The sequence below is a fragment of the Myotis nattereri genome (genome assembly GCF_964212035.1).
Source record: "Myotis nattereri genome assembly, chromosome: 15".
Lineage (NCBI taxonomy): Eukaryota > Metazoa > Chordata > Mammalia > Chiroptera > Vespertilionidae > Myotis > Myotis nattereri.
Window position 1 is genome coordinate 25555245 of NC_138090.1, and position 27448 is coordinate 25582692.

General features: G+C 44.8%; 1 protein-coding gene across 2 annotated transcripts in view; it reads left to right on the forward strand.

Annotated features, from left to right (window-relative positions):
- Positions 1–27448, forward strand: part of CDH13 (cadherin 13) — a gene marked incomplete at its 3' end in the record, with an annotated part of 1052451 nt that overhangs the window by 790815 nt on the left and 234188 nt on the right. For both annotated transcript variants that reach the window (XM_081106984.1, XM_081106983.1), the window contains exon 7: positions 20196–20374. In XM_081106984.1, the coding sequence (XP_080963110.1) occupies positions 20196–20374 (179 nt within the window). The remainder of the gene's footprint in view (positions 1–20195; positions 20375–27448) is intronic.

A 27448-nucleotide genomic window follows, 5' to 3' on the forward strand; every position in this document is an offset into this window, starting at 1 on the left:
ACCTCCAGCTCTGGACCAGGAAAAGAATTTGGGCTTTGGAGTCTGAAGACCTGACTGTGAATCTTCCCCTGCCTCCTGTTTGGCGATCTGACCTCAAAACCATTGCTATCTTTTTCTGAGTCTCAGTTTCTTCTGTTTAAACAAGAATGAGGATCCCTATTGCAGAGGGTAGAGAGGATTAAATGAGAAATAGGAAGCACCTGGTATATTATCTCTTTCCCAATATCCCTAAAAATTGTGAATAAGAACACTTCTAATACTCTTCATTCATTCATTCATTCATTCATTCATTCACTCATCATTTCATCCAATAAAAGTTGATATAATACCCATATCCCAGGTACTTGGTAGCCTCCTGGCCTTTGGGAAAATGCCCACGGAGATGATATGCCCTTCTCTCAAGCTACAATTCTAGTAGCTGAGACTGACCAGTAAATAGACAATCGCAACCCAATGTGCAGAGGACCAGGGCAAGGACAACCAGGGAGCGAAGTGGACTCAAAGAAAAGGACTATCTAATCTAGATAACAAGAAATAAACATCAGCCAGGTGATGAAGGTTCTTTGTGCAAGGTTCTGGGATTTTGACTGTATCTAGCAAGAGCCATTGAAGTATATCGAGCTGGGAGGGACACAATTAACTGCTCGTTTTAGAACTTGCATGTAGCAGGGATGGTATTCAGTCATTTGTTCCACAAACATTTGCCTTGGTGATACCAAGCAGACAAAGTCCCCATTACATTTGGTGAATGGAGGGGGAATCGTTAATCAACAAGCTAAACAAATGAATGTATAACATGTCAGGTGGTGCTAAGTTGTAGGAAGAAAAGCAAAGAGTCTCCTCTAACAGGGAGAAAACCAGCTAGTAACATTAAGGTGAGAGAAGGGAATGCATCCGAGAGCTATTAGGAGGTAGAAGCCAATAAAACTAGGTCAACTTACAGAATTGTAAGAGGGTAAATGAGATGCGATATATGAACTGCCTGGAGCAGGAGGCAACAGTAAATAGTAGTCGGATCTGAATTTAGCGTTGGAATCATTCTTTTGAAGCATTCTGTCCCCATGGACATAGATGGGACATCAGCCCTTTTCAGGAGAGTGGATAACAGACAAGCCACTCAGCTGGTTTATTAAAGTGGAATTTTTCACAAGGGCTTAAATGGAGATTCATGGCCATGGGAGCTGCCTTTAATTGATAAGAGCAGCTCAGAGGTAGAGGAAATGTGAGGTGCTTGGTGCAGCTATAGCACTGAGGGATTCTTCAGGACACGCAACGCAAACCTCCTAGTCAGCTAACTGGAATTGATGGTCTGCGTGTGACCTTGTGTGCCTTTCCGTGGAATAAGTGAATGCGATTGGAAGCAGAGTTGCCTCTTTTACTCCTCCCTTTCCATTCCTCACTCTGGCAGTCAGCACAATTTCCAGGTTTATCAGCTGAGGAAGCATCTAACAAATCTCTCCTCTCCCACTTACATGCCCTTTTGGCACCACGAATAGCGCTGACGTTGTTTTCCGTGCCCTGTGAAAATCACACGTGCTGCAAGCTGAGGGGTTCCCCAAAGGTGATCTGGTAGTTCACACTCCCCCAAAGGCAAGACTTCCTTCTGATACAGCAAGTGTCATTCAACCTACGTGCATGCCCGGCAGTACCAGCTGATGGTCTCACCAGGCAGGACTTCCTGTCATGTACAGTCCATGTCTGCCATGGTCCCCCAAGAGCCATCCACTGGTGTCAACTGGGAGCCACGTGGAGTTACTGAGTCCACTCAAACATGAAGTCATTTGAGTATGAGAAGGTGACATGCTAATATAGCACCTTCCAGTCAGGATAGGCTAGTTCCTTTTTTCTGGGTTAGTATCATTTCTTCCCTTTAAGTCTTAAAAAGAAGACTTAAGACTTTCAGGCAAGACAGGTCCAAGTACTATAACTCATCCTTCTATAGAAACACCCTGGCCATAGAGACCGCCCGCCCTCCCCTCTCCTCCTGACAGGCTCTGGTGTGTTTGCTTCCCTCCGATACCATGGGACCCAGGGTGATCCATAACTCCAGCCAGGATCCAAGTAGAACAGAATGAAGGGTAGAGTCCAGGGTTCTGACTGTTCTCCATAAAACTGACTTCTCAGTGCAGAGAGGAAATATAACCTGTATCAGCTGGCATGCAAGGAAAATATTCTTACTGAGTCCCTTGCACTGGATTAACTCCAAAACCTCTTTCTGCTCAAAATGTTTTGTGGTTCAAGGAGAGAAAAAATAAGAGCTATACTGTACACATTTTTCTTTCTTTAAAGATTGGAAAGAAGGGGGGCGGGGAGAGCTTGTCTTGTCTGCGTTTTTATAAAAATATAAAGCATGTGTCCTCTGGGACAGAGATATTTCTTTCCCCCAAAATCCATGTGAGCCGATGATAGAGCTTACACAGGAGTGGATGTCACACATTCGTCTTCCTGAGCCACTCTGTTCATTACTGAAAAGATAACACGGTTTCTGCGGGACCGGAAATCTTGAGATTTAGGAGCTGGCTCCTCACGTGTCTTTGGGAATTGAGCCTGGAAAACACTTCCATCATTAGCTAACCCCAAGAACAAACTTCATGACCTCGGTATTGATTCTTGGGAAACTGATTCCTAAACATTCCTTGGGTGATAGACACGTGAGCTTTTCCTTTGGGCCTGCCCCGTTTCTGCTGCCTGCTTCCATCTGCCTCGGGCTTTGCTGTAGAACATGTGCTCAACACAGACTCTGGGTCAGACGCCGGGTTCCAACGCTGATTCCACCAGCCACCAGCTATTTGACCTTGACTCAGTCACCACTGTTCCCTAGTGGACCTGAGAGGATGTGAACAGAACCTCAATGAGGTCAAGTTTGTGCACTAGAGTGTAGCACAACTCCCCACACAACAAGAGCGGTCAGTGTGCTAGGCCAGACCGTGGCTACCCAAAGACAGCAAGCCCTGATCCCTGGAACTTGTAAATGTGACTATTTGGAAACAGAACCTATGCAAGTGTGATTAAATGAAGGATTTTGAGTTGAGATTACACTGGGTTATGGGGGGAAACGGGTGTCACAAAGGTCTTAAGGAGAGGTAGGAGGAGATAACAGATGGGCAGAGAAGGAGGCAATGTGTAGACAGAGCAGAGGTGGGGCCGCAAGCCTGGGAATGCCAGCCGCCTCCAGAAGCAGAACCAGGCAAGAACAGATTCTCCCCTGGAGCCATCAGAGGGGCCATGACACTGCCAACACTTTGACTGCGGGCTCCTGTCCTCCAGGGCTGTGGGAGGATACATTTCTGAGGTTTTAAGCTTCCCAGTTTGTGCTGATTTGTTACAGCCACCCTAGAAAACGAATGCAATCAGTGAGCCATGAGCGTCCCTGGGTTATAAGCCCTGAGGGGACAGAAATGTGGTCACTCCGTGGGCAACATATGCAAATCCTCAGTAGATGCTTGCTCAATTAGAGAGGCACAGATTGCTGCCTTTCTGCTGCTCCAGTCTCTCTTTTCTTCTTTGATTGTCTCCCTCTTTACTTGTCTGTCCTCTAGGGCATTTCACTGTCTGCTAATCACCCCCAGTATAAGCTTTAATCTCTTGTTTAATTGCTAGCTGAGCCCTTTCTTCATTGCCCAAAAGTGGGGGGGGGGGGGGAGGCTACTGACTGATCACCTCGTGATAAAACGAGTTGCTCAGGGTAAATGAGCTGTGTAGGATTCTGCAAGTTGGTGTTTCTTTTCTCTACTGAAATGGGATCTTTGGAGCAGCAGTCCTTTCCAGTTTTCCTGGGCCTTGTCTGGGGCAGATGTGTGTTTGAGATTGAATTCAGTAGAAATTGAATGTTCCAGAGCATGGAAGGCAGTGGTTGACATGATGGGTGCTCAGGACTTTTAACTTGACTTGCAAATAGAGCCTCCAAGCCTCCAGCTCTTAAAAACCTTTAATGTGCCCACTCTCCTAGCAGGAGGGAGAGTTTGAAAGTAGCCAATGGGGCTGTTTTTCAGCTTTAATGCCTCATTGCGCTCAATACATGGTCAAGTTATTCTGTGGAAGAAAATGTTTTAAAGACTTAAATGCAAAGGAACAATGAAATGGTCAGGGGCCGAGCAGGACTTTCACAGTCAGTAATGCAGGGAAAACCATTTAGAGCTGTTCCCGCCCTAAATCTCAGCGGGGAGTAGCTAAAGACATTCATTCCTAAACCACCTTACACCAGTGGGATCCACAGTGCCCTGCCACGTGGCCACGTGATGCTGTCAGAGTGACCTTGAACGTGTTCTTTATCTCGTGCATGTGTCACACTGCAGTGCAATTCTGTGGTTAAGCATCTCTATCTCTCCTGGTTGAATGTGGCAAGGTGAGAGGCGGAGACTGTCTTATTCGTCTGGATATCCACAGGCCTAGCACAGGGCCTGCCACAGAGTCGGCCCCAATAAAGTGAGGGTTGAACAAACAAATGTTTACAACACGCAGGCAGAATTTCTTACTTTCCTGGAAGGAGGACAGGAACGATGGGTGAAAGCACAGCTTATATTTGAAACATGAGATTCCTGCAAATCGCAAAGGGTGTGTTGCACACAGATGAGGAAGCTATGGAATCTCCAAGCCCCTAAGGCAGCACGAGCTGAAGAGGTGCTTAGGGGGTGTCGTGTTAACATGACTCTTACCATTTTCATGCATGTGTTACCAGTCCACAGTCTCTGGGTGATTCTCCTTTGCAACAGGCAACTGTTACAGGACAAGGTGTCCCATTTCAGATCTGAGTGGCTCTCCTGAGCCTTTGGTTGTAGAGAATCACCCCACATACACACACCCATTTGCACATGCTCACTTTAACATTCAGTAATTGGTGTGTTTCCTGCCTCCAGAACCCTCTGCCTGGGGGAGGGCGGCAGGAAGGTCAGAGTCAGAGGAGAAGTGATGATGGAAGCAGAGGTCAAAGGTTAAGAGGAAGATTAGAAGATGCCCTGCTGCTAACTTTGAGCAAGGAGGAAGGGCACAAGGAGCCCAGAAATGCAGATGGCCCTGCGACAGCACAGCACCCCGCTGCCCTGCTTGCCTGTGACATCAGCCCTGTGAGTGTTAGAAGGCAGCCCGCCCAGCCATCCCTTTGCAAGGCCATCGTGGAAGTTTATGAACTGATCTTGGCTAACAGGAAGAATTTCAGAGGCAAGGGACAAGGCTAAGGGAAAAACAAAGATCAAGTCAGCAATTTGCAGGAAGGGGCTCTATTTTAATTATCTCTGAGTTACCCAGTGCATGGAATAAACCCGGAAATATTGGTGAGGCTTAATATTGAGTTTAAATGATGATCACCTCCCTTGTACTTGGTCGTCTACTCCTATTTATACAACCTAAGATGGCCCGAAGAAAAGGCAACCTCGCACTCATCTAAGACTTGTCTTTATCAAAAGTGGAGCCTCTGAACCAGGCCTCTCCCATCATGTAATAACATTGTTCTCACAGAACACAGAGCCCTGGGCTGAACGTTACATACATTAACTCATTTAATCTACCCAACAACGCCACCAGGTGAGTGCCATTATTAGCCGGGGCGGCTCCAGGGGAACCAGCCTGAGGCATGTGCCCCCTGGCCCCTGAGCTTGGGGAACAGCCGCTTTGGTCTCTCCGCTGCCAGGCCATTTCCAGGAAGAGAGCATTGCAATCTGTAAAAGCAGCACCACCACGAGGCTGAAATGAATATGTGGGGAAGACAATTCCAAAAAAATCAATGAAATTAGAAAATGTTCATACAGAGTAAGCCAGGCGCTATTGGATCTCTTCTCCATTCGTGCCGTAGCTAATATTTACTGAGCACCCACCATGTGCCCAACTCTGCTCTGTTCGGGGGGATACAAGAGTGAACCAAATGTGTGTCATTTAGCCATTCCCCAGGTGGCGCCCTGATGACCTGGAAGAGGAAATGCAGCTTTCCACGGTGACATGTACTGTGGAGAGAAACGAACACCAGTGGGAACTACTGCAGTTTCACATGGCACAGGTGGTCGGAGAGAAGCTGTTCAGGCGTCCAAGGATCCCTCTTAGATCTCAATCCCAATGCGCTTAATTTCAGATTTTTGTGACCCTGATAAACCTCCTTGATCAAATTTTATTCCTCATAAAAGATCCATTTCCCCAGACTCATAAAGCAACTCCTCCTAATTCAGTGTTATTTTATAAATACTTTCATTGCTAGCATCAATCACAGGCAGCTGACTTCCCAGCCATAAAACAACAGCTTGCAACATCACCATATTACCCAATATGTATTTACTTATCAAGTTGAAGAACACATGTTTGCAAAATCAGCAACATTTCAGCTCTACTAGCAATTTGCCGGCACTTTCTTCCCATTGAAGGCAGTTTCAAGTCTCCAGTGTGCTGTATTTCAGCATCCTGGCTCATTTGTATCTTGTTACTGTGGTAATCACCTGCCCCTCCACCCCCTCGTTGATCATGCTGTGACTTCAGGCAGGCTATTTACCTAACTGGTGCAGTTCTGGGTCATTGATCATCTGCCCCGCACTACAGCTCCCTAGGCTCCCCAGCATGGCTCAGAGATGCCCCAGACAAGTTCTAGTGGGTCAGAACAATGCTGCTCTTTAGCCAGTTGGCAGGGAGAGTTCTTAAAAATGAGCTATTCCACCTGAAAAATGCAGTTTGAGATGCCATGACATGGGGTGTGCTTGAGAGAGTGGAAGAACAGGTATGTTGGCTGGGCCACTTACCAGCTGGATAACCTGGTAGATTCCATCTCCATTGGCCTCAGCTTTTCTTCCCATAAAATATGGCTAATGACACCTACCTCACAGGGGTTTGGGGAGGATTAAATGATTGCAATGCCCCAAATCTAATGTGTGATGGTGGGAACCCTCAATACAGGTCAGTAGTACCCGCGGAGCCACCTGCCCACAGTGATCCTGGGAAGGTTCTTTGACTTCTCTGAGCCTCTGGTTCTCCTTCTTTAAAAGTGGAAATGACATAATTACCCTGGCAGGGCCACTATAAGGACTATTCCTGGAACATACTAGTTCCGCACATTCATTTCCCTCTCTGTGGAATTTCAGCAAAAACCACCTCATTGGGCCTCTTATATTTTACATGCATCTTCAAACCAAGTTTACACAGTGGCAGATAATCAGCCCATTTTACAGGTGAGGAAACTGAGGCTGCGTGGGTTTGCGTATATTGTTTAGATCACATAACCTGTAAGTAGAGGGTCAAAGTATACAGCTGCCTGGCCCCTGTCTATTCCCAGGAATTCACTGTCCAGACCCCACACCAGATTAGCAGATTCAGATCTCTTAGGGTGAGTTTCAGGCATCAGGAGTATTTTTTATATGTGGTACATGATTCAAATGAGCAGCCAGGGTTGTAATGCATGGCCCCATGCTACATTCCCTTAGTGTCATATGTGGTGTATGACCCACATCTGGTGGGACCCAGATCGTCAAGGGAAAAACTAGGCAGGAGTGCATGACTCATTAAAAATAAGAAGTTAGTGTGGGGTCTTGCAAACGAAGGCCAAGGCCTGGAAAACAGCAGCCCTCTGGTGTCTAAAGCAAGCTCAGGAGCTGGGAGCCAGGACAAGTAAAGTGTGAGTGTGGGCAGGTCTCCCAGAGCAGCCACCATCTGAGCAGACCCTGTTTGATTTTTTGTGCTACTACATAATGCTTCTCACCTAATGGTGGCAAAGCTATGGGGGAAGCCCAGAGTTCTATGAGCAGCAGTAGCAAGGGCCCTAAGGATGGAAACGAAGGCTTCTGCACTGTGGCTTGATTTGGCAGCAGGCAGGATCACCGCCTCTAAGAGTCTTGGTGTCCCTGTGCACTCAGGCCTCTTGCAGGTCTGGCTCCTGGCTATTGACCAGGACCGGCTGCATGATTTGAGGGTCCCTTGCAGACTGAAAGTTCAGGGCCCCTTGTTCAATAGCTGTCAAGAGGATGATGGCGGAGCACTGAACCAAGTATGAGGCCCTTCTGAGCACAGCACTCTGGGCAACTGCGCAGATCACAGGCCCACAGGCCCATGACACCGTCCTGCTCTTGAGCTGGCCTGGCCTCAGACACCAGATGCAGCCAATAGATTGCAGGGCATAGAGACGTGTGCCCTTTCTGGTGGAAGCACTTAATGAGTCTGAGTCAGCTCCTGGCTTCAGAACCAACAACAATTGGGAAACCATGTGGCCCCAAAGACATGGCTACAGCAAGGGTCTGGATCCCTGCATCACAACTGGGAAAGAAACTACCCTGGGAAGGGAACCCCCAAAATGAACTAAATCTGAGGGAAGGATTAATCTTATGTGTTAAGCCATTGAGATTTCAGGTTTGGTTTGTTATCCAGTCTAGCCTAGCCTAAAATATTCCATGTGTTTAAATAGCAAAACTGCTTCACCATTGCCCTTAAAATAGATATAAATGATAAGGACCATAGGCCTATTATTAAGATTTACCTAGGAATTAATACTTAGTGCCAGCCAGACATTGATTATTCATCTGCCTCCTATTCCACCATCATTACTTTAATCTATAATAGAAAAAATAAAAATATTCATTTTTATGCATTCACCTTATTTATTTATTCACTCATGCGTTCAGCAAATGTTTACTAAAATCTTACTACCCACAAAGCATTATCACACTTGAAGATTTTAATGCTTTGAATATACAGAATTTAATTAGAAAAACTAATTGATGTTAGTATTAATATATTATTAAACATTATATACCACGTTGAATTTGCATAGTCCATGGAATTAATATTTGAGCCATAGTGTGGGTAATAAATAGAGAGGGACAGGATCTCTACCCTCAGTGAACTTCAAATCTAGAAGAGAGTTCTAAGAAGAGAGGCAAATGGTGGTTTCAGCTGTTCAAGTGCAGGATTTTAAAGGTGCCACCACTTTTAGGGACTCTGGTGTGAATGATTCTAAGATGGGTTGTGTCAGCCTCAGCACTGTGGGCATTTGGGGTGACATAATTCTCTGTTGTGCGGCTGCTCTGAGCATTGTATGGGCTTCAGCAGTACCCCTGGCCATCACCCACTAGATGCCAGTATCACATACCCCACCCCAATTGTAGCAAACAAAGTATGTCTCCAGACATTGCCCAATGCTCCCTGGAGGGTAAAATCACCCTACTTGAAAAGTCACTGCTTTAAGGAGAAGTAGAATTATTTTTTAATAATCTGTTAAATTGATTCAACAAACCAACACCCTCCTGCCCCCACACAGAATTTCCATTTGTTGTTTCTAGAATTTTGTGGAAAAATATTTTCATATTTAAGAATTTCAGCCACTCTAAGCTAATCCAACCCAAGGATTTCTTATTATTACTTTGGAATATTAGGGATAAAAATTTCAATTAAAATTGCTCTTTTGAAATGTTTCAGATCAGCTAATTTAGCATAGAGTATCCTGTGTCCTTTCAAAGAGCTGCACAGAAAGAAATGGTAGAGAAAAAGATTAATGGAATTTTTAATAGGTTTAAACATTATTACCTTAAATTTCTAGATGAAATGAAGAAATGGGGGCAATAAAGTGCATCATGATAGGAGGGACCCAAGTTTTGGCCATGCGTTTGTTACCTCATATCTCAAACACAGGTATCTCTCCTAAAGCCTGGCCTGCTGCCGCTTAATTAAACAGTAGCTCGCCAGGAAAGTAGGGCACAGGCGCTGTGAAGAGTGAACAACGAGCAGGAGCAACTGAAGGATTGAAATAATCATAAGGCGGCTCTGTCACCACCATCTCCTCATCAGTATAAAAATAAACAACCTTTGAAAACAGATGGAGACAACCATTGCTCAACTTGTCATAACTTATTACATATTTGCCTGTCAATTTGTACTTAAAAAACCAAGTAGCTCAAGGGAGGTAAGGCAAATTTGAGAGGAGAAGTCTATTGCATTTCAAATCAAACCCGCGGTAATTGCAGCTGCACACAGGCGCTCATGGCTGCGATTAAAGGAAGTGAGCAATTCTCTCCAAATTTAAGGCATTCTTATTTTTAAGAACAGAGTTGTCTCCTTATTTGAAGGTACTTACTCAACTCAAATCTGTATCAGGGGTATATTCCTTGTTCCAGTTTGATTCAGTGTTGTTAAAAAAAAAAAAATCCCTTAGGCAATTGAAATACCCAGTTGCCAACATATTGCATTTAGTGGTGATTAAGTGGTGACATCATTAGTGGCCCCCAAAGCCCAACATTTGGGAAACAGGTTGCATTTTATGCTCATCATTTATTTACCTGTACCTGTTCCTTTTTGTTTTAATCCACCCCCTGATTGTGCTATACTTTTTGGTTATTTGAAATGGCAACTATTACATAAACAATAAACTACTTTTTAATTACTGCAATAGTTTATAGCTTGTTTGTGAAGATTAACTTATTAACACTTCTTTACCAGTTACCTATTGCTGTATAATGAAACATAGCAAAACTTAGTGGCTTAAAACAATAGCCATTTCTTCACTTGTAATTTTGCAATTTGGGATGAGTTCAGCTGGGAGCTTCTTGTGCTGGTCTTGAGGTTGCCCACATGGTTCCGTTTTCTGGAAGCTCAACTGGGGCTGAGCTTCCGAGATGGCCTCAACTTCCATGTCTGACGGTTGGTTAGGGGTGTCAGCCAGGGAACATTAGTTCCCAGACACGTGGCCCCGCCAGCGGGAGAGCCCGGGTATCTCTAGATGGCGGTGGGTTCCAGGAGGACAGACTCCAATGCACAAGCATTTTCAAGCCTCTCTGTATAATGTCTCCATGTGTCCCATTGGCCAAAGGAAGTGACATGGCTAAGGCCACAGTCAGTGTGGGAAGGGACAATACAGGAGTGTAGTCATGAGGAAGTGGGATTTTCTGGGGCCACTAACGGAACAAACTTCCCTGCTGATAGAAAGATTGTTTCTGGATTCAAGACATCTTAGGTGAGTAGAAACTAATTTGAATATTTGAACATACATGAGGAATTGACTGGATATTTATACTTTGTCTAAATTAGCATCATTTACCTCTAGGCTAAAGCAACAAAATTTACTTTTGAGTATTAATTCATTTTCTTACATATTCGCTTTTTGCCTTTATCAGAGAAGATTAGTCGTGACCACATGGAATAGCAAATCCAAAAATGACACTAGCTCAAACAAGATTGGCTGTTACTTTTCCGAATTTATTTCTTGCTCATGTGAACAAAACTGGAACTAGAAGGAGGCATGTGAGGCTTCCCTTGAAACTTCATGGTCGTCAGAGACTCGGGGATTCAGACTGTTGTCTCTCTGCTTTACCTTCCCATCATGTGGTTCCCATTTAAAGGGCCACCTCATGGTCCAACATGGCTGCTGAAGCTGTAGTCATCACATTGTACACCAGGTAGCAGGAACTATGGGGGCGTTACAAAAGCACATACCCTACCTCTTGGTTAATCCCTTTATAATGAACCTTCCCAGGAGTCTCACACCCAATACTTCTAATGATATCCATTGTCTAAACCTTCGTCTAAGGCCATAATAACTACCAGAGAAGCTGGGACATCTAGTATCTCAGATAGTCAACAAATGTGGACAGCTAAAATCAGGGTTATGTTTCTAAGAAAGAGAGGAAAATTGAGGACTAGGTAGCAACTCACAGTCTGGGCCATAGTCCCTTTAGCAAAGTAGGGTTCAAGTCTTGGCGCATTGGGTAACTAGCTCTGTGGCCTTCTCAGTCTTCATTTTCTCACCTGTACAATGGGCTTTACACTATGACATACCTCCTGGAGTTACTATAGGATCAGATAAGTTAAAGCAAGAAACGTGTTGCATATTTATATGATTATATCTCTAGTGCTTCCTACTTTGCTGCCTCCAAGAACCACATAAGGGAACTTGCCTGTTTCAAAAGGGAGGTGAAAGGAAGAAGGGTGAACTGTTTAGACTGGGTGTGCCATTTTTTAACATTGTAATCTAGCACCAGAGTACACATTAGTTCATGTCTTCGGGGAAAATAATTGGCTCTACTGACATTCAAAGTCAAAAGTTGAACTGGACCAAAGTCCACCATAACCTGCTTTGCTTGGCTTTCTTAGTTTAACTCAATGATCTTTTATTTTTTTTTAAAATTTGAACTAGTGTTCAGCATGTGATCATTTTTACAACTTATACAAAAATCCAAATTCCCATTTATTCTTGAAAAATCTAAAGGTCTTGCTTCTCCAGACTTGCATTTCAGAAATGCAGCAATTATCTTGAACTAAAAGGTAACTGCCCCCTTAGGCAGGACATACATCCTCCAGTTTGCCATAGTCCCCACCACTCCTAACTGCATTGAAATCACTTCACTCATGTAAATTACTTGTGTGGGCATTGGGTGGGCATTTGAGCATCTCATTCATGGGCCAACTCCCATTATCCCATGTTGGAAATGGGGCCAAAGAGTCACACCAGTGGGTCTGGACTACTGTCAAAGTCATTGACATTTTCATCAAAGCTCACATTATCAAGAACTTTCTGGGTCTAATGCACAGCCTGACCACCAGATGAAAAATGTGAAAGAATCTTTGTGCTGGTGAATAACAGTCCCTAGATAATCGGGGGCTAGAGGGAAATGTCCCCAAAGGAGCAATGATGACAAAGCTACACCTCCAAGGCTTTGCTTTAAGTCTAATCCTGCTTTCCTCCTTCCCACCTCCACAGTCAGAGTAGAAGTACTTCTCTCTGCCCTCTGAGGATCCAGACAGGGCTTTCTTTAACAGCCTCCATACCCTGAGCAGAGAGAGCCAGCCTCTGTCTCCCACCCCGCCTGCTAGGAGAGTATCTTGGAGATAAGCAGAAAAACTTAAAGTGAATTATGAGTCGTGGCTTCCAGTTGGACACTCCCTCAAATGAAGATAAAGCAGGTCTGAAATGCTAATGTAGGTCAGTGGGAAAATAAGACATTATTTACGATTCATTCCATGGGTGACTTCTCGCGAATGCACACACTGCAGAATGTGGGCTGCCTGTGGATGGCTATCGGATTGGTTTGGTTATCTTTTGTCGACTAATCATTTGACAGTTTTCCTATTAATTCCTGTATACACAGAAACATTGATAAGATCCGGGGGAAGCTGGTTCATGCATGCGTGCACGCAACCCAAGTTTCTAGGCTTATCTAAGGGAAAAAAGGAATTGTTTCCTCATGAGATTTTAATTAATTCTTGCTCCTATTGTGTGAGTCTTAGAACTAGAATGAGTTGAACTCTTAAGTGGGTAGGTCTTACGTGATATTTTGCTCACCATCATTGCACACAGCAATGGGTCCTCCCCTGAACTGAGTTGCAAATTGTCGTAGTCAATAAAAATAACAATAAAACTTACATCTCTTGAATATTTACCATTGCCTAGGCATTGGACTTTATATTCATTAATTTATACTTTCTAAATGAAGACAAAAATATCACCCCCAAGGGAGAGAAAATTGGTGTTTGGGGAACATTAAAAAGATGACATATTACAATGGTTTGTGGCTCTCCAAAGGGCCACAGTACATAAATAGATATACAGTATATCTATTGCAGGGAGTGACAAGTAGGGAAAAAGACCTTACAAGACTCGGTGGTTTGATGATAAAGAAATAAAGGTTGAGAAACACTCCTTTAATTCATTCAGTGCCCACAACAATCTATTAAGGGAGATGCTATGTTGTAAATGAAAATGTTGTGGTTTAGTGAAGTAAAGGAATTTGTCCAAGGATGCCCAGCTGCTAAATGGTGAGGCCAGGATTTTAAATGAGACAGCCCACATTCTAACAGTACCTCTTACACTGTTCTGCCTTTAATTTGCCCACCTAGATCTCTCTCTCTTCACTCTAAGGACTATTAGGAGAGATCTGGGTTGTGCCCACCTGCTAAGTCAGAAAGCAACCCCAGATTGGTGTGACTGGTGAGGAGTTGAATGAATGGCTTTGTTCTATGCCCTTAGCCTTAAAAGTTAAGCCCCAACAGTTCTGTCTGTGTTCAGACATTCATGGCCATGAGATATGTCTAGATATATGAGGAAACTTGGCCTGTAGGATGACAGACTCATTCTGGTCGGCAGAGGATGGTTCTGGAATCCCCTCAGTCCTGGGCAAACTGGCTGGTTTGTCATCCCACATCTAGAATATTGGAATCAAGGTGCCCAGACCCACCTCAACCCAAAGGATCCTCAAGAGAAATTTGGTTTTAAATTACCATCAGTCCGACTAGCTATATCCCAAGATGCTTCTATGTCCCTCTCACCTGGCTGAACAAGGTGCCGATAGTCTACGGGCTTTCTTCTGACATGAGATAAATAAACACACAAGGAATAAGCTATGGAATGCAGTATCCACAGTCACATTCTCTTTTTAGCTACCTTTGAGGCACATCTCTTAGATAATTCAGTCACAGTCAGCGTTTGGGTGGCTTGAAAATACCCTACCTGCGCGCACAAATTTGATGTTTTATGGCGATGTGCCATTATGTTACATCCAGAGAGCTCACTCGGTGGCATCTTCCATCTCTGCTCATATTGGATTTTGTAGTACGCATCTCCCCGGAAAGATACATTTGCCCCAACTGTGCCATCAGAATCCAGTGCCAAATATAGACCTGAACATCCTTGTCTCAATATATTCTTTTATTGTGAGAGTATGGTTTTGAAAAAAAGAGTCTGATACTTTTGATCAGAAAATGTTTTAGGAAGAAGTTGAAGAAATTTCAAGAACAGAGTAATTCCATCACCTGTGGCCCTGAGCCTCCCCTTGAGGCTGGCTGAGCTCTCATGGAGGTTGAATAGCCCCTCACCTTCAGATCTACACTCCGCTTCTCAAAGGCAACTGTGCTAGAAGTCACAGGGACGCGACACTTCAATTTCAGACACCAGCTTTCCGGGTCATGATACTGGGAAGCTCTTTCCTTTAATCACAGAATACAGTCAGAGGAAGGGGCTATCAGGCCACGACAAACCCATCATAGTTGTTTATCAGCCTGTCATGTTGGTGCCAGTGTCCTGCATCAAAAGAAAATGATGGTCCGACCCGAGATTTGCAACCAGCAGCTTGTCACGCTTTTAGTTTACTCTGGAGGGGGCACTGCTCACTCATGTGGCTCTGGCTCTGGGGGTGACAAGATGACCATCATTTATTTTGACACTCAGGAGAATGTTGTGATAGGGGAGAAGACGGAAGCGTACTGTGAGGAGGACCCACACCCATGTCAATCATATAAGTATCATTTCTCTGCCACTGGGAAGTCGGCATAGGCACGAGATAAGCACTGGTGCAAGGCTGCTGGGCTGGTGGAAATGAATGGGCCCTTTTCCTTCGAGTCCAGGAGTGGGACTTAGGCAAGGGGTCAGGTGCAGATGCCACTCATAGGCAATGGAACAGCTGTCCTGATGCTTGCCTTCTGAGCATCGCCCTGGGCTTGGAATTGGTGAATGACTGCTGACTCCAGTTCCTCCAAGGGCCTCCAAGGGGCAAAAAGGAGCTCAAAGGAGGCAGTGAAGCATGCCTGGCTGTGAAAGATGCCCAGACAGCACTGTCCACTCTTTTCAGTGGACAAGTTATCCACAGCTCTGGTCAGTGTGGAATAAGGCAAAGCCACAGTGAATTATGAGAATGCAATTCTACTCAGACAGCATCAATAGAGGACCTACTATGTGTCAGACAGTAGCTTACCACAATGGACAAAACACACTCTGTACCCTCCAACAGCTCAAATTTTGGACTGTGTGGCCCATTACAGAAAGATGTTCTTTAAATGAAGAGGTTCATCGACAGAGAAGTTTGGGAAATGCTGCCAGTTCTGCTCTTGGGGATTTTCAATATGCATTTGCTTATTAAGGGCACTAAGAAGTCCTCCGAGAGGGAAAACCTGCTTACGTGGGGTTACCGCATATTTCCCCAATTTGTTTCTTTACTGAGCCCATGGAACCAGAGTCCTTGCACCCAACTTAGGAAAAGCAGGATGAGAAGGTATATCCAGCCATTGTAGAACCTGGAAGCATGAACATCATGACCCGCCCCCAGGCCCCGGGGCAGGGCTGGCAAGAGCAGGATATTGGAGCCACCAAAAAGGACTGGGACTCAGGCAGGAACCTTGGTCCTCCAGGGAGACTAGAGCACCACCTGGAGCAGCTGTGTAGACTATTGTGAGTGTGTGTGAGTGTGCGAGTGTGCGTGCATGTGTGTGTGTTTGAGTGTGAGTGTGTGTGTGTATGTGTGTGTGTTTGAGTGTGAGTGTGTGTGTGTATGTGTGTGTTTGAGTGTGAGTGTGTGTGTGTGTGTGTGTGTGTGTGTGTGTGTGTGTGTGGTTATAGAGTTGTGATCTCCATAGTGAAAAGCCAAATCTAGACCCTGAGACCGTGGGCGAGATGAAAGAGAGACAATGAGGTGCACTAGGACTCTCCGTATGGCACCCAGTTCTAGGTTCTGTGGACAATGTAATCGTGAGCTCCTTTGTCTGAGGCCTTTGCCTGCTCTGCCGATTTGATAATAAAAGGCATCTTCCTAGAACACTAATGCACCAGGCACGGTACCAAGTTCTCTAATATGTTAGCCCATTAAATCTTTACAATACCTAAGAAAAAAGTGTTACTAATATCCTCATGTCGTAAATGGGAACGTGGGGCTGAGGGAGGGTTGAGTAATCTGCCTAAATTCACGTAGTAAAGGCCTGAACCTGGATGACCCAGCCATGGTCCCTCGAGTTGTTTTCTTCAGTGCCACAGAGCCATTTATATGGCATAGGCACTGTTCAGTCTCCATAGAGGTGGCTGCAGAAGTAAATCCAAGTAGATTCACGTCTGGGTGGAGACAAAGGCAGGGCTTAAGACCAAGTTCACTTGCTCTCTATAATTCATTAAAATATAAAACATTTTGCCTTAGCCAGTTTGGCTCAGTGGATAGAGTGTCAGCCAAGGACTGAAGGATCCCAGGTTCAATTCCAGTCAAGGGCATGTACCTTAGTTGCAGGTTCGATTCCCAGTCCTGGTCAGGGTGCAAGCAGGAGACAACCAATTGATGTGTCTCTCTCACATCAATGTTTCTCTCTCTGTCTCTTCCCCTCCCTTTCACTGTCTCTAAAAATCAATGGAAAAATATCCTCGGAGAAGGATTAACAGAGAAAAATAATAATTAAAAAACAGAAAACATTTCTGTGTAACCTTGGCGACATTCCAGGGTAACCTTTTATTATATCATGTTTTCAAATCTGTAAAAAAAAGAATAACAATTAAAAATGAATTTCCTGATGAAAACTGAAAATTCATCAACCAGAGAGGCTTTTTTTTCCTTCCTCTAATTATTTTAATGCAAACCATGACAGTTGAAAGCCATGATGACTTCATTTTTACACTCTTTTGCTTCTTTGTCTCTGACTTCAATTAAAGGCAGATGAAATAGGACACGGATTCCATCACCCAAGCATTCATTAGGCACTAACAGGGTGCAAGGCCCTGGGTCAGTGGTCAGCAAACTGCGGCTCGCGAGCCACATGCGGCTCTTTGGCCCCTTGAGTGTGGCTCTTCCTAAGCCTTAGGAGCACCCTAATTAAGTTAATAATAATGTACCTACCTATATAGTTTAAGTTTAAAAAATTTGGCTCTCAAAAGAAATTCCAATCGTGTACTGTTGATATTTGGCTCTGTTGACTAATGAGTTTGCCGACCACTGGCCTGGGTCGTGCATACTTAACCAGAGGCTGTTGGGTGTGGACTTGATGGGCTTGAGGCCTCCTTCCATGCCTTTGGCTACCGAGACCTCAGTCAGCATGTCCCTGGGTGAGATGGTGGGCCTGCAAGCTGCCTCTGTTTCTGATGGCAGTTCCCCTGCAGGCCTGTTTCCTAGACCAGGAAGGCAAGTCCGTGTCACTCTCCCCATTAAGCTGATGGACTAGGAGTGGCCGCTGGACCACAGGGTTGAAAAAGAGCCGTGATCTGCCCGGCTGGTGTGGTTCAGTGATTGAGCATCGACCAGGAGGTCACGGTTTGATTCTCAGTCTGGGCACATGCCCGGGTTACAGACTCGATCCCCGGTGTGGGGCGTGCAGGAGACAGCCGATCCATGATTCTCTCTTATCATGGATGTTTCTATCTCTCTCTCCCTCTCCCTTCCTCTCTGAAATCAATAAAAACATATTTTTAAAAAATTAAAAAGAGACCTGATCCCACAGTGGGGCTCACTGGAAACAGTGCCAGCTGGTCTGCTGATATCTTCCCAAGGCCAGGGGCAAGGTAAGGGGGCCGCACACGCCACGGATTTTCTCTTCTGGCACTGGACCCTGCAGTCTGCCCAGGGACAGTTTCACAAAGGAACCAAGAAGGGCAGGAAACTGGGCCCCTTAGAAAATGCGCCGTGATGCATCCGCCATTAGGGCAACATTCGTGGAATGAGCCGAGACTGCTCCACAAATTGATCCAGCCTGAGGGTGGTCAGAGTCCCCCGTGTTTGCCTGATCCATCGGACCTAGTGGCTGATCATCTGATTCCGATCGTGGGGAAAATAAACTGCCTCTGCTGGTTTAAGAGGCATTGTTGTGTAAGTGAAAGGAATATCAGACGGTGGTGGAGCTGGATGAATTCTATGCTTCCCTTAAGCTTCAGTGTTTTCTGTATGTGCACATTCCTGCTGGGAACAACAGGTCTACTGCCTTGGTCTCTTACCAGTTAGCTCACACTCTGTGAGTCCAGAAGCATTCAAAATCGGGAGGTGGGGCTCCATATTCCTAGAAGAGCAAACTGCCATGAAAAATGATGGTTGGGCAGGTTACCCTGAGCTCTGATGGCTCACAACTGCCAGGATCATCAGGAAAACATGCCCGATTCTGCTCTAGACCGTGCTTCCATAAGTACTTATAATTACGATCCTTTTAAATTAAATTTTAATTGCAAAAGCAATATATTCTCCATGTGAAAAAGACCAAAACATTACAGACTGGGCCAAATCTTTCCTTATCACTATACCTGACCCCAGTTCCCTCTCCTTTCCCAAAGTTAACCGCCATAACTCACGTGAAATTCACCTTAATAGACCTTCTGTGCACTTACACACATAAACTGTACCTGCAGCATAGATGCACAAAGTATTGTGGAACTTTCTGTGTGTAGGCAGGTTCAAAAAAATGGTACCATGCTATGGGTAACCTTCTTCAGCCTGATAGTTTTCACTTAATACTCCATCGTGGAGAGCCCTCCATGTTCGAAGACATTAGATCTACAACCTTTTTCAACGGCTGCAAAACATTTCTTAGTGTGGACGATGCCATCGCTCTAGTCATTCCTCTGTGCTGGAGCAGTTAGGTTGTTTCCCAGTGTTTCTGCAGATGGATAATCCTTCCCTGAACACCCCTCATGCGAGTGTTTCTCCAGGGTAGGTGCCAAGAGGGTGAATGATGTTTTTTCACTAGTTGCTGCTCAGTTGTCCTTGAAAGTGCCTATGACTAATTCCTGTTCACATCAGTTGTGTGTGAGCAAGACCCCATATCTGATACCCTTCTCACCCCTTGGCATATCAAAGAGTCCTCATGTCACCCTCGTCTTTATAGTGTCTTTATATCTAAAGTGCCCAAGACAGTGTGGCTGACACATAGACGGTGAGCCACTCACATTGGCTCACATTCCTTTAGCTGGAATATCCTTTCCCATTGTGGTTGCCCCTCCCCTCCCCTCCACCTGCTCACCCCCAGGCGTCTGCACAGGGGCCTCTCCTGAGCTCCGGGTTAGGCGAGGTTGCTCTGAGTCCAGCAATGCCCTCTCTCACTGCAGTCAATGAGCTGTATTACTTTTACATTTTCATATGCCGTCTCTCCTACTAACCACTGACCTGCTAGACACCATGGAATGGGCCTTTTTGCCTCTGTTTCCCCAACACCTGGTCCTGGACCCCACGCCTAGTCGGCCTTCAATAAGAGATTTAAAATGAAGGCCATTGTCACGGAGCCACATCCTCAATAGAATGAAAGCCCGTGAAAATGAACAGCGTATCAGCAGCAGAAGAAATTAAGCTGTCAATCTGCTGAACAGCAAAGATTCCTGTATTTCAGGTCTTTTAACGTGATGGAGCGGGAGGGAGGGGACTAAAGGTAAAACATAACAGAGCTGGAGAAAGGCTGTCCATTTTTAATCTGGAAAGCAATTAGCATGTCACTTCATTGCCGTTGCCCGCGTGGGGGACAGGGCCTCTGCCTGTCGCTGTCTCCGAGTGACCATCTGCTGTCCTTCTGTCCTGCCCACTCAGGGACCACGGTGATGCGGATGACAGCCTTCGACGCGGACGACCCGGCCACAGATAACGCCCTCCTGCGGTATAATATCCGCCAGCAGACGCCTGACAAGCCGTCTCCCAACATGTTCTACATCGATCCTGAAAAAGGAGACATCGTCACCGTGGTGTCACCGGCACTGCTGGACCGGGAGGTGAGCTGAAAGTCACACATCTTCTTCAAGTGCGGCTCTCACCTGAGGGAAGATGCGGGGCTTTATGCCATGAAGGTGGAAATGAGATATTTATACAGGGCGGCGTGGGAAAACCTATAAAGGGAAATGGGGTATTATATGAACCCAAAACACACACTGTCAGCTCGAATTATTTGAGTTCGTTTAAACTGATGCCTCTGTGTCCTCAGCAGCCACTTACTCTGAGCCCTGGTGATCGTGAACCCCAAACCTCACCTCTCTGCCATGAGGGAGAGGGAAGGAGGGAGGGAGGGAGGGAGGGAGGGAGGGAGGGAGGGGAAGGGAGGGGGGAGGGAGGAGGGAGGGAGGAAAGATGGGGAGGGGGAGCTTTGTCCAAGATCAGTGATGGTCTCCCGTCACAGCAGGTGGCTTCGCCCTCTTGCTCCCTCACACCCTCTGCTGCGCACACTGTTTCCCCGGGGCTGCCTTTCCTTCGGTCTCCGCTTGTCCCCCTTGAGGTTGTCCCTGCGACACCTCATTGGCTTCTGGGTCAGATGTCACAGACAGGTGGCACATGGACCTCACCGGTCCATGCTCTTGCTCTGGTTTATCCCAGGGTGTTTTAAAGTTTTCACCTTAGTTGCCATGTCAAAGTATTTAGATTTTATGTTTCTTTTTAAAAATTCCAACTTGTGGCCTTTCTGAAAGTCAGAAATTCTGGAAATTTGGGGCGCGGTTTCTGCATGTGGATACTTGGTAACATCAGATGTAAGGGTTACATGGCAGCTGCCCCAGTCAGGTGGGCCGTGTGCTTCTGCTCAGGCATGAGCCCTCCTCCATGTGTCCCCTGGCCCTGACCTTCCTCCTGAGCTCCAGGTCACTGCAGACTACCCTCAGCCAGAAGCCTCTCGACACTTCCAACACAGCGTACCAAACCTTGGGGGTTCCCACCCCCCCATCTACCCATCAGCCCCTCTGCCCAGCCCAAATCTGCCCCCCCACCACCACCCTGGCATTTCTTGCTCCCCACCTGGCATCACCCCACAAGCATGAGCAGCAACCTGGACCTTCTACAAGTACCCTGCCTTGCAGTCACCGCTGGGTTTCCCTAATGGGTTCCGTGCATATTCCCCTTGGTGTTTCTGATTAAACGGATCTTGGGTCAGAAATGCCTTCTCCTCTCCTTTCTGCTTCCCCTGCTATATCACAAGCACTGGTTACACACATCTCTTCCAAGAAGCCGTCCTCCTCCACCTGAGTCTTCCACAGGTTCTTTCTCTAATCTCGGCCTGTGCTTGCCCGTGGCCATCACATGGCGTTTTCCATGAGCTCCTTTAAGTTGTCATTTGTCTCCTTAAAGAATATCCCCTTCTTCTTTGTCTAGACCTGTGTTGTCCAATGTGGTAACCACTAGTCACATGTAATTATTTAAGTTTAATTTTCAGCAATTTAAATTAAATGTAAAAAGGTTCTTAGTCAAAGTAGGCAGATGTCAAGTACTCAGCAGCTTCATGTGGCCAGTGGTACTGTATTGGCCAGAACAGACATAGACTATCACCATCAACATAGACAGTCCTGCAGGCAAGGCTGGCCCAGGCTGTAAAGTACTTGAGAATAGAGACTGTGATCATAGGCGTGTGGGTCTCCCCATGGCCTGGCATAGTTTGAGCACGCCTAAAAAATTCTAATTATATGGGCTTTGGTGTATAGACAAGAATGAATGGGAAAGGAGGCTAAGATTTTTATACTTCAGAGTGGGAAACAGTAGCTAGAAATGGGAAATTATTGCCAATGAGGGTGAGAATGAAATTTGCATAGAAACTATGGTTGTCACTTGAAAAAGGGTGATTGTTTCCATTTAAAAATAGAAAAGCAGGGAAAAAAAGAACAGACTGAGTCAATTTCCTTCATTTTCTCTCCTATTCTCTTTTCAAACCTCCCTAGTAGGTGGCTGCCTGACTGCCATACTATCTTCTTTGGAGGCAAGTAATTACTTTCTAACTCTATCATCCACCCAGGACGCCTGTGCGGACACGCGCACACACACACACACACACACACACACACACAATGCAGTGATTTTTCCATCTTAGTTCTCCTTTTACTGATAGAAAAGGTTTTGTCTCTATTTATAAATCAAAGTGATAACATAGTGGATTATTCCATTTTTTAAGGTTTGTTTGGCGACAGATGTGTTTCAAGCTCATTATCTTTTCATGTGGGTTTTGGCTAACTTGCAATGAGTGTATAATTATGAGAGTTGAATTAAGCACTTCTAGCCACATACATAAACAGCTCAAAAAAAAAAAAAAAGCGACCAACACAATTTAACTGAAATTGGAAAATCAATGGAAATGAGTGAAGAATGTCACTTTTCTGTGAAGGTTCCCAGAGTTTAGTCCTGACCCAGCAGCATCCGCAAAGGAAGCATCCTGGACGTAGGCAAGCATCGCCTGTGTACTTGTGCCGCTGTAGCTATTTGTCGGCAAGCTGCTGAAGGATGAAATGAGACTCCGAGTCACTCATCTTTAAAAGGACAGAACTCACACAGCAGACAGCCTCTAGTTGGGGTTGCCCACAGTTTGCAATGTTTTCGTCTCGCTGCCCTCCTGTGCGTATGGCAGGTTCCCTCAGCAGGACGGGCAATTACTTTTCATTATTTCTGGACACCTTCCGAGGAAGCTCCTGTCTTAGGTGTGGTTTTAAATGCCTACTTTGGGACCATCTGGGCAGAATGTTTAACACAGATTAATGTCAAGAAAATATCCCACTGGGGGATCCCAATGAACTTTGTATGATTCCAAGTGGTTTTAGGTTTAGCCACCCTGTCTTCACTCAAGGTACCTCAGATAGCGTATTTGGGGGTTGGATGCTGTGAGTGTAAACAAACAGGTCAGGGACCCCTGGGGAGCCGGGGCCCCTGAGGTTGTACGAGCAGTTTGCTCCCCTCCGGCCCCCACCTTGGTGGGAGTGGAGGCTCTGGAAACACACCGGCTGGTTGACATGCACTCAAATGATATGATATAAATTTTTCATTTTGATTTTCCATTAGAACCTTTCCTTTCATGAGTACTCCAAGGAGTCGGCATGCACTGTTTTCTGAGAACTTGCCTGTTTACCTTCCCTGCCCTTCACGTTTTTAATTTGTAATAAAACTTGTCAATGAGGGCAGTCAAGGACACCAGTAAATAATCATTTTTAAAATTTATTTTTCAGTTATAGATGACATATCATATTGTATTCAGGTGTACAACATAGAGATTGGACAGTTATATACCTTATGAAGTGATCACCCTGATAAGTCTCGTATCCACCTGACAGCACACATACTAGTATTTATTACAGTGTTATTGACTATATTCCCTAGGCTGTACTTTATATCCCACCACTTTATTTATAACTGGCAAGTTGTACTTCTTAATCCCTTTCACCTTTTTTTGCTCATACCCCTTCCCACCTGGCAACCATCATTTTATTCTCTGTATCTGGGAGTTTGTTTCTGTTTTGTTCTTTTGTTTGTTTTGTTCTTTAGATTCCACCTATAAGTGAAATCATATGGTATTTGTCTTTCTCTCTCTGACTTATTTCACTTAGCACAATACCCTCTAGGTCCATGTTGTTCCAAATGGCAAGATTTCTTTTTAACGGCTGAGTAATATTTCATTGTGTCTGTGTGTGAGTGTATCACTTCTTTACCCATTTATCTATTGATGGGCATTTAGGTTGCTTTAATGTCTTGGCTATTATAACTAATGCTGCAATGAACACAGGGGTGCCTATATCTTTTTTGCATTAGTGTTTTTTATTTCTTTGAATAAATACCCAGAAGTGAAATTCTGGGTCATATGGTAGTCCTGTTTTTAATTTTTTGAGGAACCTCCATACTGTTTTTCATAGTGGCAACATGTTACCATTGTTATTGTTGTCCTCTCTTCTCCAACCCTCACTCCCCAGGATGTTCCAAGTGGGGCCAGCTGAGGCAGGCGCCCTCACGGAGCTGCTCCTTCCACACTTCCAGGAGAAAGGGATTTTATCTGGCTTGTTCCCTGACATATCCCCAGTCCTTACACATGTGAGATGCTCAAAACTATTGTGTTGAGGGATGGAAAGAAGGATGTGAGGAAGAGAGTGGCAGGCAGCGTGGAGTTTATGCCATATCTGTGTGCACAGACTGCTGTCCGGCAGGATAATGAGGGTCCAGGTCAGCTGATGCTGCTTCTCCCTTAATTTCCTGGTATGTTTGGGGTGGTGCAGCCTCTGGACCCAGTGCGAATTCAGGGGCAAGACCACCCTCTCTCACCCACTCTGGGCAATGGGAAAATGCTGGAAGGCAGCCCACCTTCTGAGGACCCATAACTGACCCCTCCCCCTACCTTCTAACCACAGTCATCAGCTGACCCGGCTGCCCATTTGACAGGCCAGCATTGCCCAGCAGCTGCCATCCAGAGAGTGGACTGAGAAGTGGTGAGCTCTCCTTGAGATGTCCCTCTTCCACTGAGCAGTGACCTTTGAGAGAATAGGAGGACTCTGTGGAAAGTGATAGGGACAGTGGAAGTGACAATGGAAGGAAAGAAGGAAAGAAGGAAGGAAGGAAGGAAGGAAGGAAGGAAGGAAGGAAGGAAGGAAGGGAGGGAGGAAGGGTGGATGAATGGACAGATGAGTAAATATCTAACAGATTGTCTGAGAACTTACTGCAAGACCCACATTCTAGCATGGGCATGTAAACAGAGGAAATTATTTTATTGAGTTGAGAGCTTGGTCGTGTCCTTGTGTACTCATCCAGTAATCGAATTTTTTCACCTTACACCTACCTTGTGTCAGGAACTGCGCTAGGCTCTAAAAACTACCATAGAATGAGATGAGCATGAAGATCTGTGTCGCTTGCTTAAATGTTTGACGAAACATTTGGAGAAAGTAAGAGCCATATATCTTACTAAACAAAATTGGGTTCATTTGGGGCACCGTTTCATTCTTTCCTATAAGCATACCCAGCCCCTCATTTGACGGCTCTGTCTATGGTTTTAAACTATGTCTCTCTGCACTACAAAATAAAATCAGATAGAGGCCTCTAACGTTTGATAAATGGCTTTATTTAGTCTGTCGTCTTAGCTGCGAAAACAGAAATTCTTCAGCTAAAATCTGCCAACTTTTTAAACATAGTCACAATTTGCAGCCACTCAGAGTAACTAATGGTCAGTTTGGGGTGTTTTTTTTTTCTTCTGTTTCTTTCATTTTTCTTTTTGCAAATGGAAACAGTTTCTAAGAGGCCCTTAAAATTCCATCTTAACACTTGAACTGTGAGAGTACCATTAGTCTTTTTTAAGGCATTCGAACTGAGCACTTTGTTATCTTTGTTTGAATTCACCTTTATCTTACGATGTGATATCTTCCAAATAATCTAAGGAAAGTGATAGCCTACCCATAGAAATGTACATACAATAAAAAATACTAAGACTGTAAATGTAATTTATTTTCAATTTTCAGCGGCTAAAGGATTTTCTGAAACTTTATAATGCCCCCAATTTCTAGGCCAAATGTGAAAACAGAGGATTTCCTCCCTCCCCTCCACGGTAACTGTCACATAAGGACTTCTTTGTAGATTTATTTACTCTGAGAGGTTCAGGAGTCCTTGAATACGTTAGGGGAAAACTAAAGAATGTTAGGGGGGACAGCTCATGCACACTGCTCAGTGAAACTGGATGTGTAGCTGCAAGTCTGAAGAACTATGTGTTTGGTCAACTTGATTTAAGTTCGAATATTGCCACGTAGGGTGCATCTCCAGAAACATACTAAATAAATCTATGAAAATGATGATATCAAGTCAAGCTGCCTGAAAATAAAACAATAGTAATAAAGGAGCGATTTTCAATCTTTTTCATCTCATGGCACGCATAAATTAATTACTAAAATTCTGCAGCACACTAAAATTCTGCAGCACACTAAAAAGTATATTTTTGGCCAGTCGGACAAAACATAGGTATAATTTTGATTCATTCAAATTTTGATTCATGTTGGCTGTTGCTGTTTTTTGTTTTTTTTGTTTTAACTTGACAATCTAAAGGAAAAAAGGTCAGTGCCCCTGACTAAGTAGTCAGGTATTGCTCTGGCCAGTGTTGCTCTATGGTTAGAGCATCAGCCTGTGCACTGAAGGTTTGATTCCTGGTCAAGGGGTGAGTTCAGAAGACAACCAACCTATGCATCTCTTTCACATCTGTTTCTCTCTCTCTTTCTCTCCCTTTCTCTTCTATCCTCCCTCCCTTCCTTCCTTCCACTCTATCTAAAATCAAAGGAAAAATATCCTGGGGTGAGAATTTTTTTTTTTTTTAAAGTCAGATATTGCATGTTTTAGAAATTCTTGTAGCACACTGGTTGAAAATCACTGTAATAAAGAATAGCATTTCTCCCATGCTTTGAATGCGTGCTAGAAGTAGTTTTCATACTCTCAGGAAAATAAATGTTTTCAGCCGCTCTGATCTAATGCTAATACTTTTCTCATTATCTTCATGTTTAAAACATTGGCAGTAATTACACACAATTCAATCATGCTGTCAAGAATATCCTCTTTCTTTGTCTTAGTGGGTGGGACCAGAATTATTTAGATAGTAGCATCCTCATCTTTTCAGTGAGGTATTTACTCATAAATATTTTTGTTGGGATAATCTCCTCCATTTTTTATATCACTTGCTGCTGAGAAAATGGAGGTGGGAGGAAATAGATGTAAATAAATTTTTATTATTTTTAGAACAGCGCATTATCCTTGCAAATGAAACACAGATGGTGAGCCACACCTATGCGAATTGCACTTGTTCTGTTGTGTCAGCAGATAAAATGAAACAGGACATACCTAAGGCAGGGTGCTGAGCCCTGGGTCTGAAATCCAGTGGCAAGCATGCTGGCCTCCCTCTGATGGCAATGGGGTGAAAGATGGGGAGAACAGGGCTTTACTGGGGGACCGCCTTCACTTCTTCATTCTGGATAAATTCTGGCAGGAGCCCTTGATGAGTCTCAGAGCTCTGTTGGCGACTTAACCATCTCCCCCACACTCCAAGTTTGGCCTATCAATCCATTATAGTTAGGGCTGTGTCTGGTCACCTA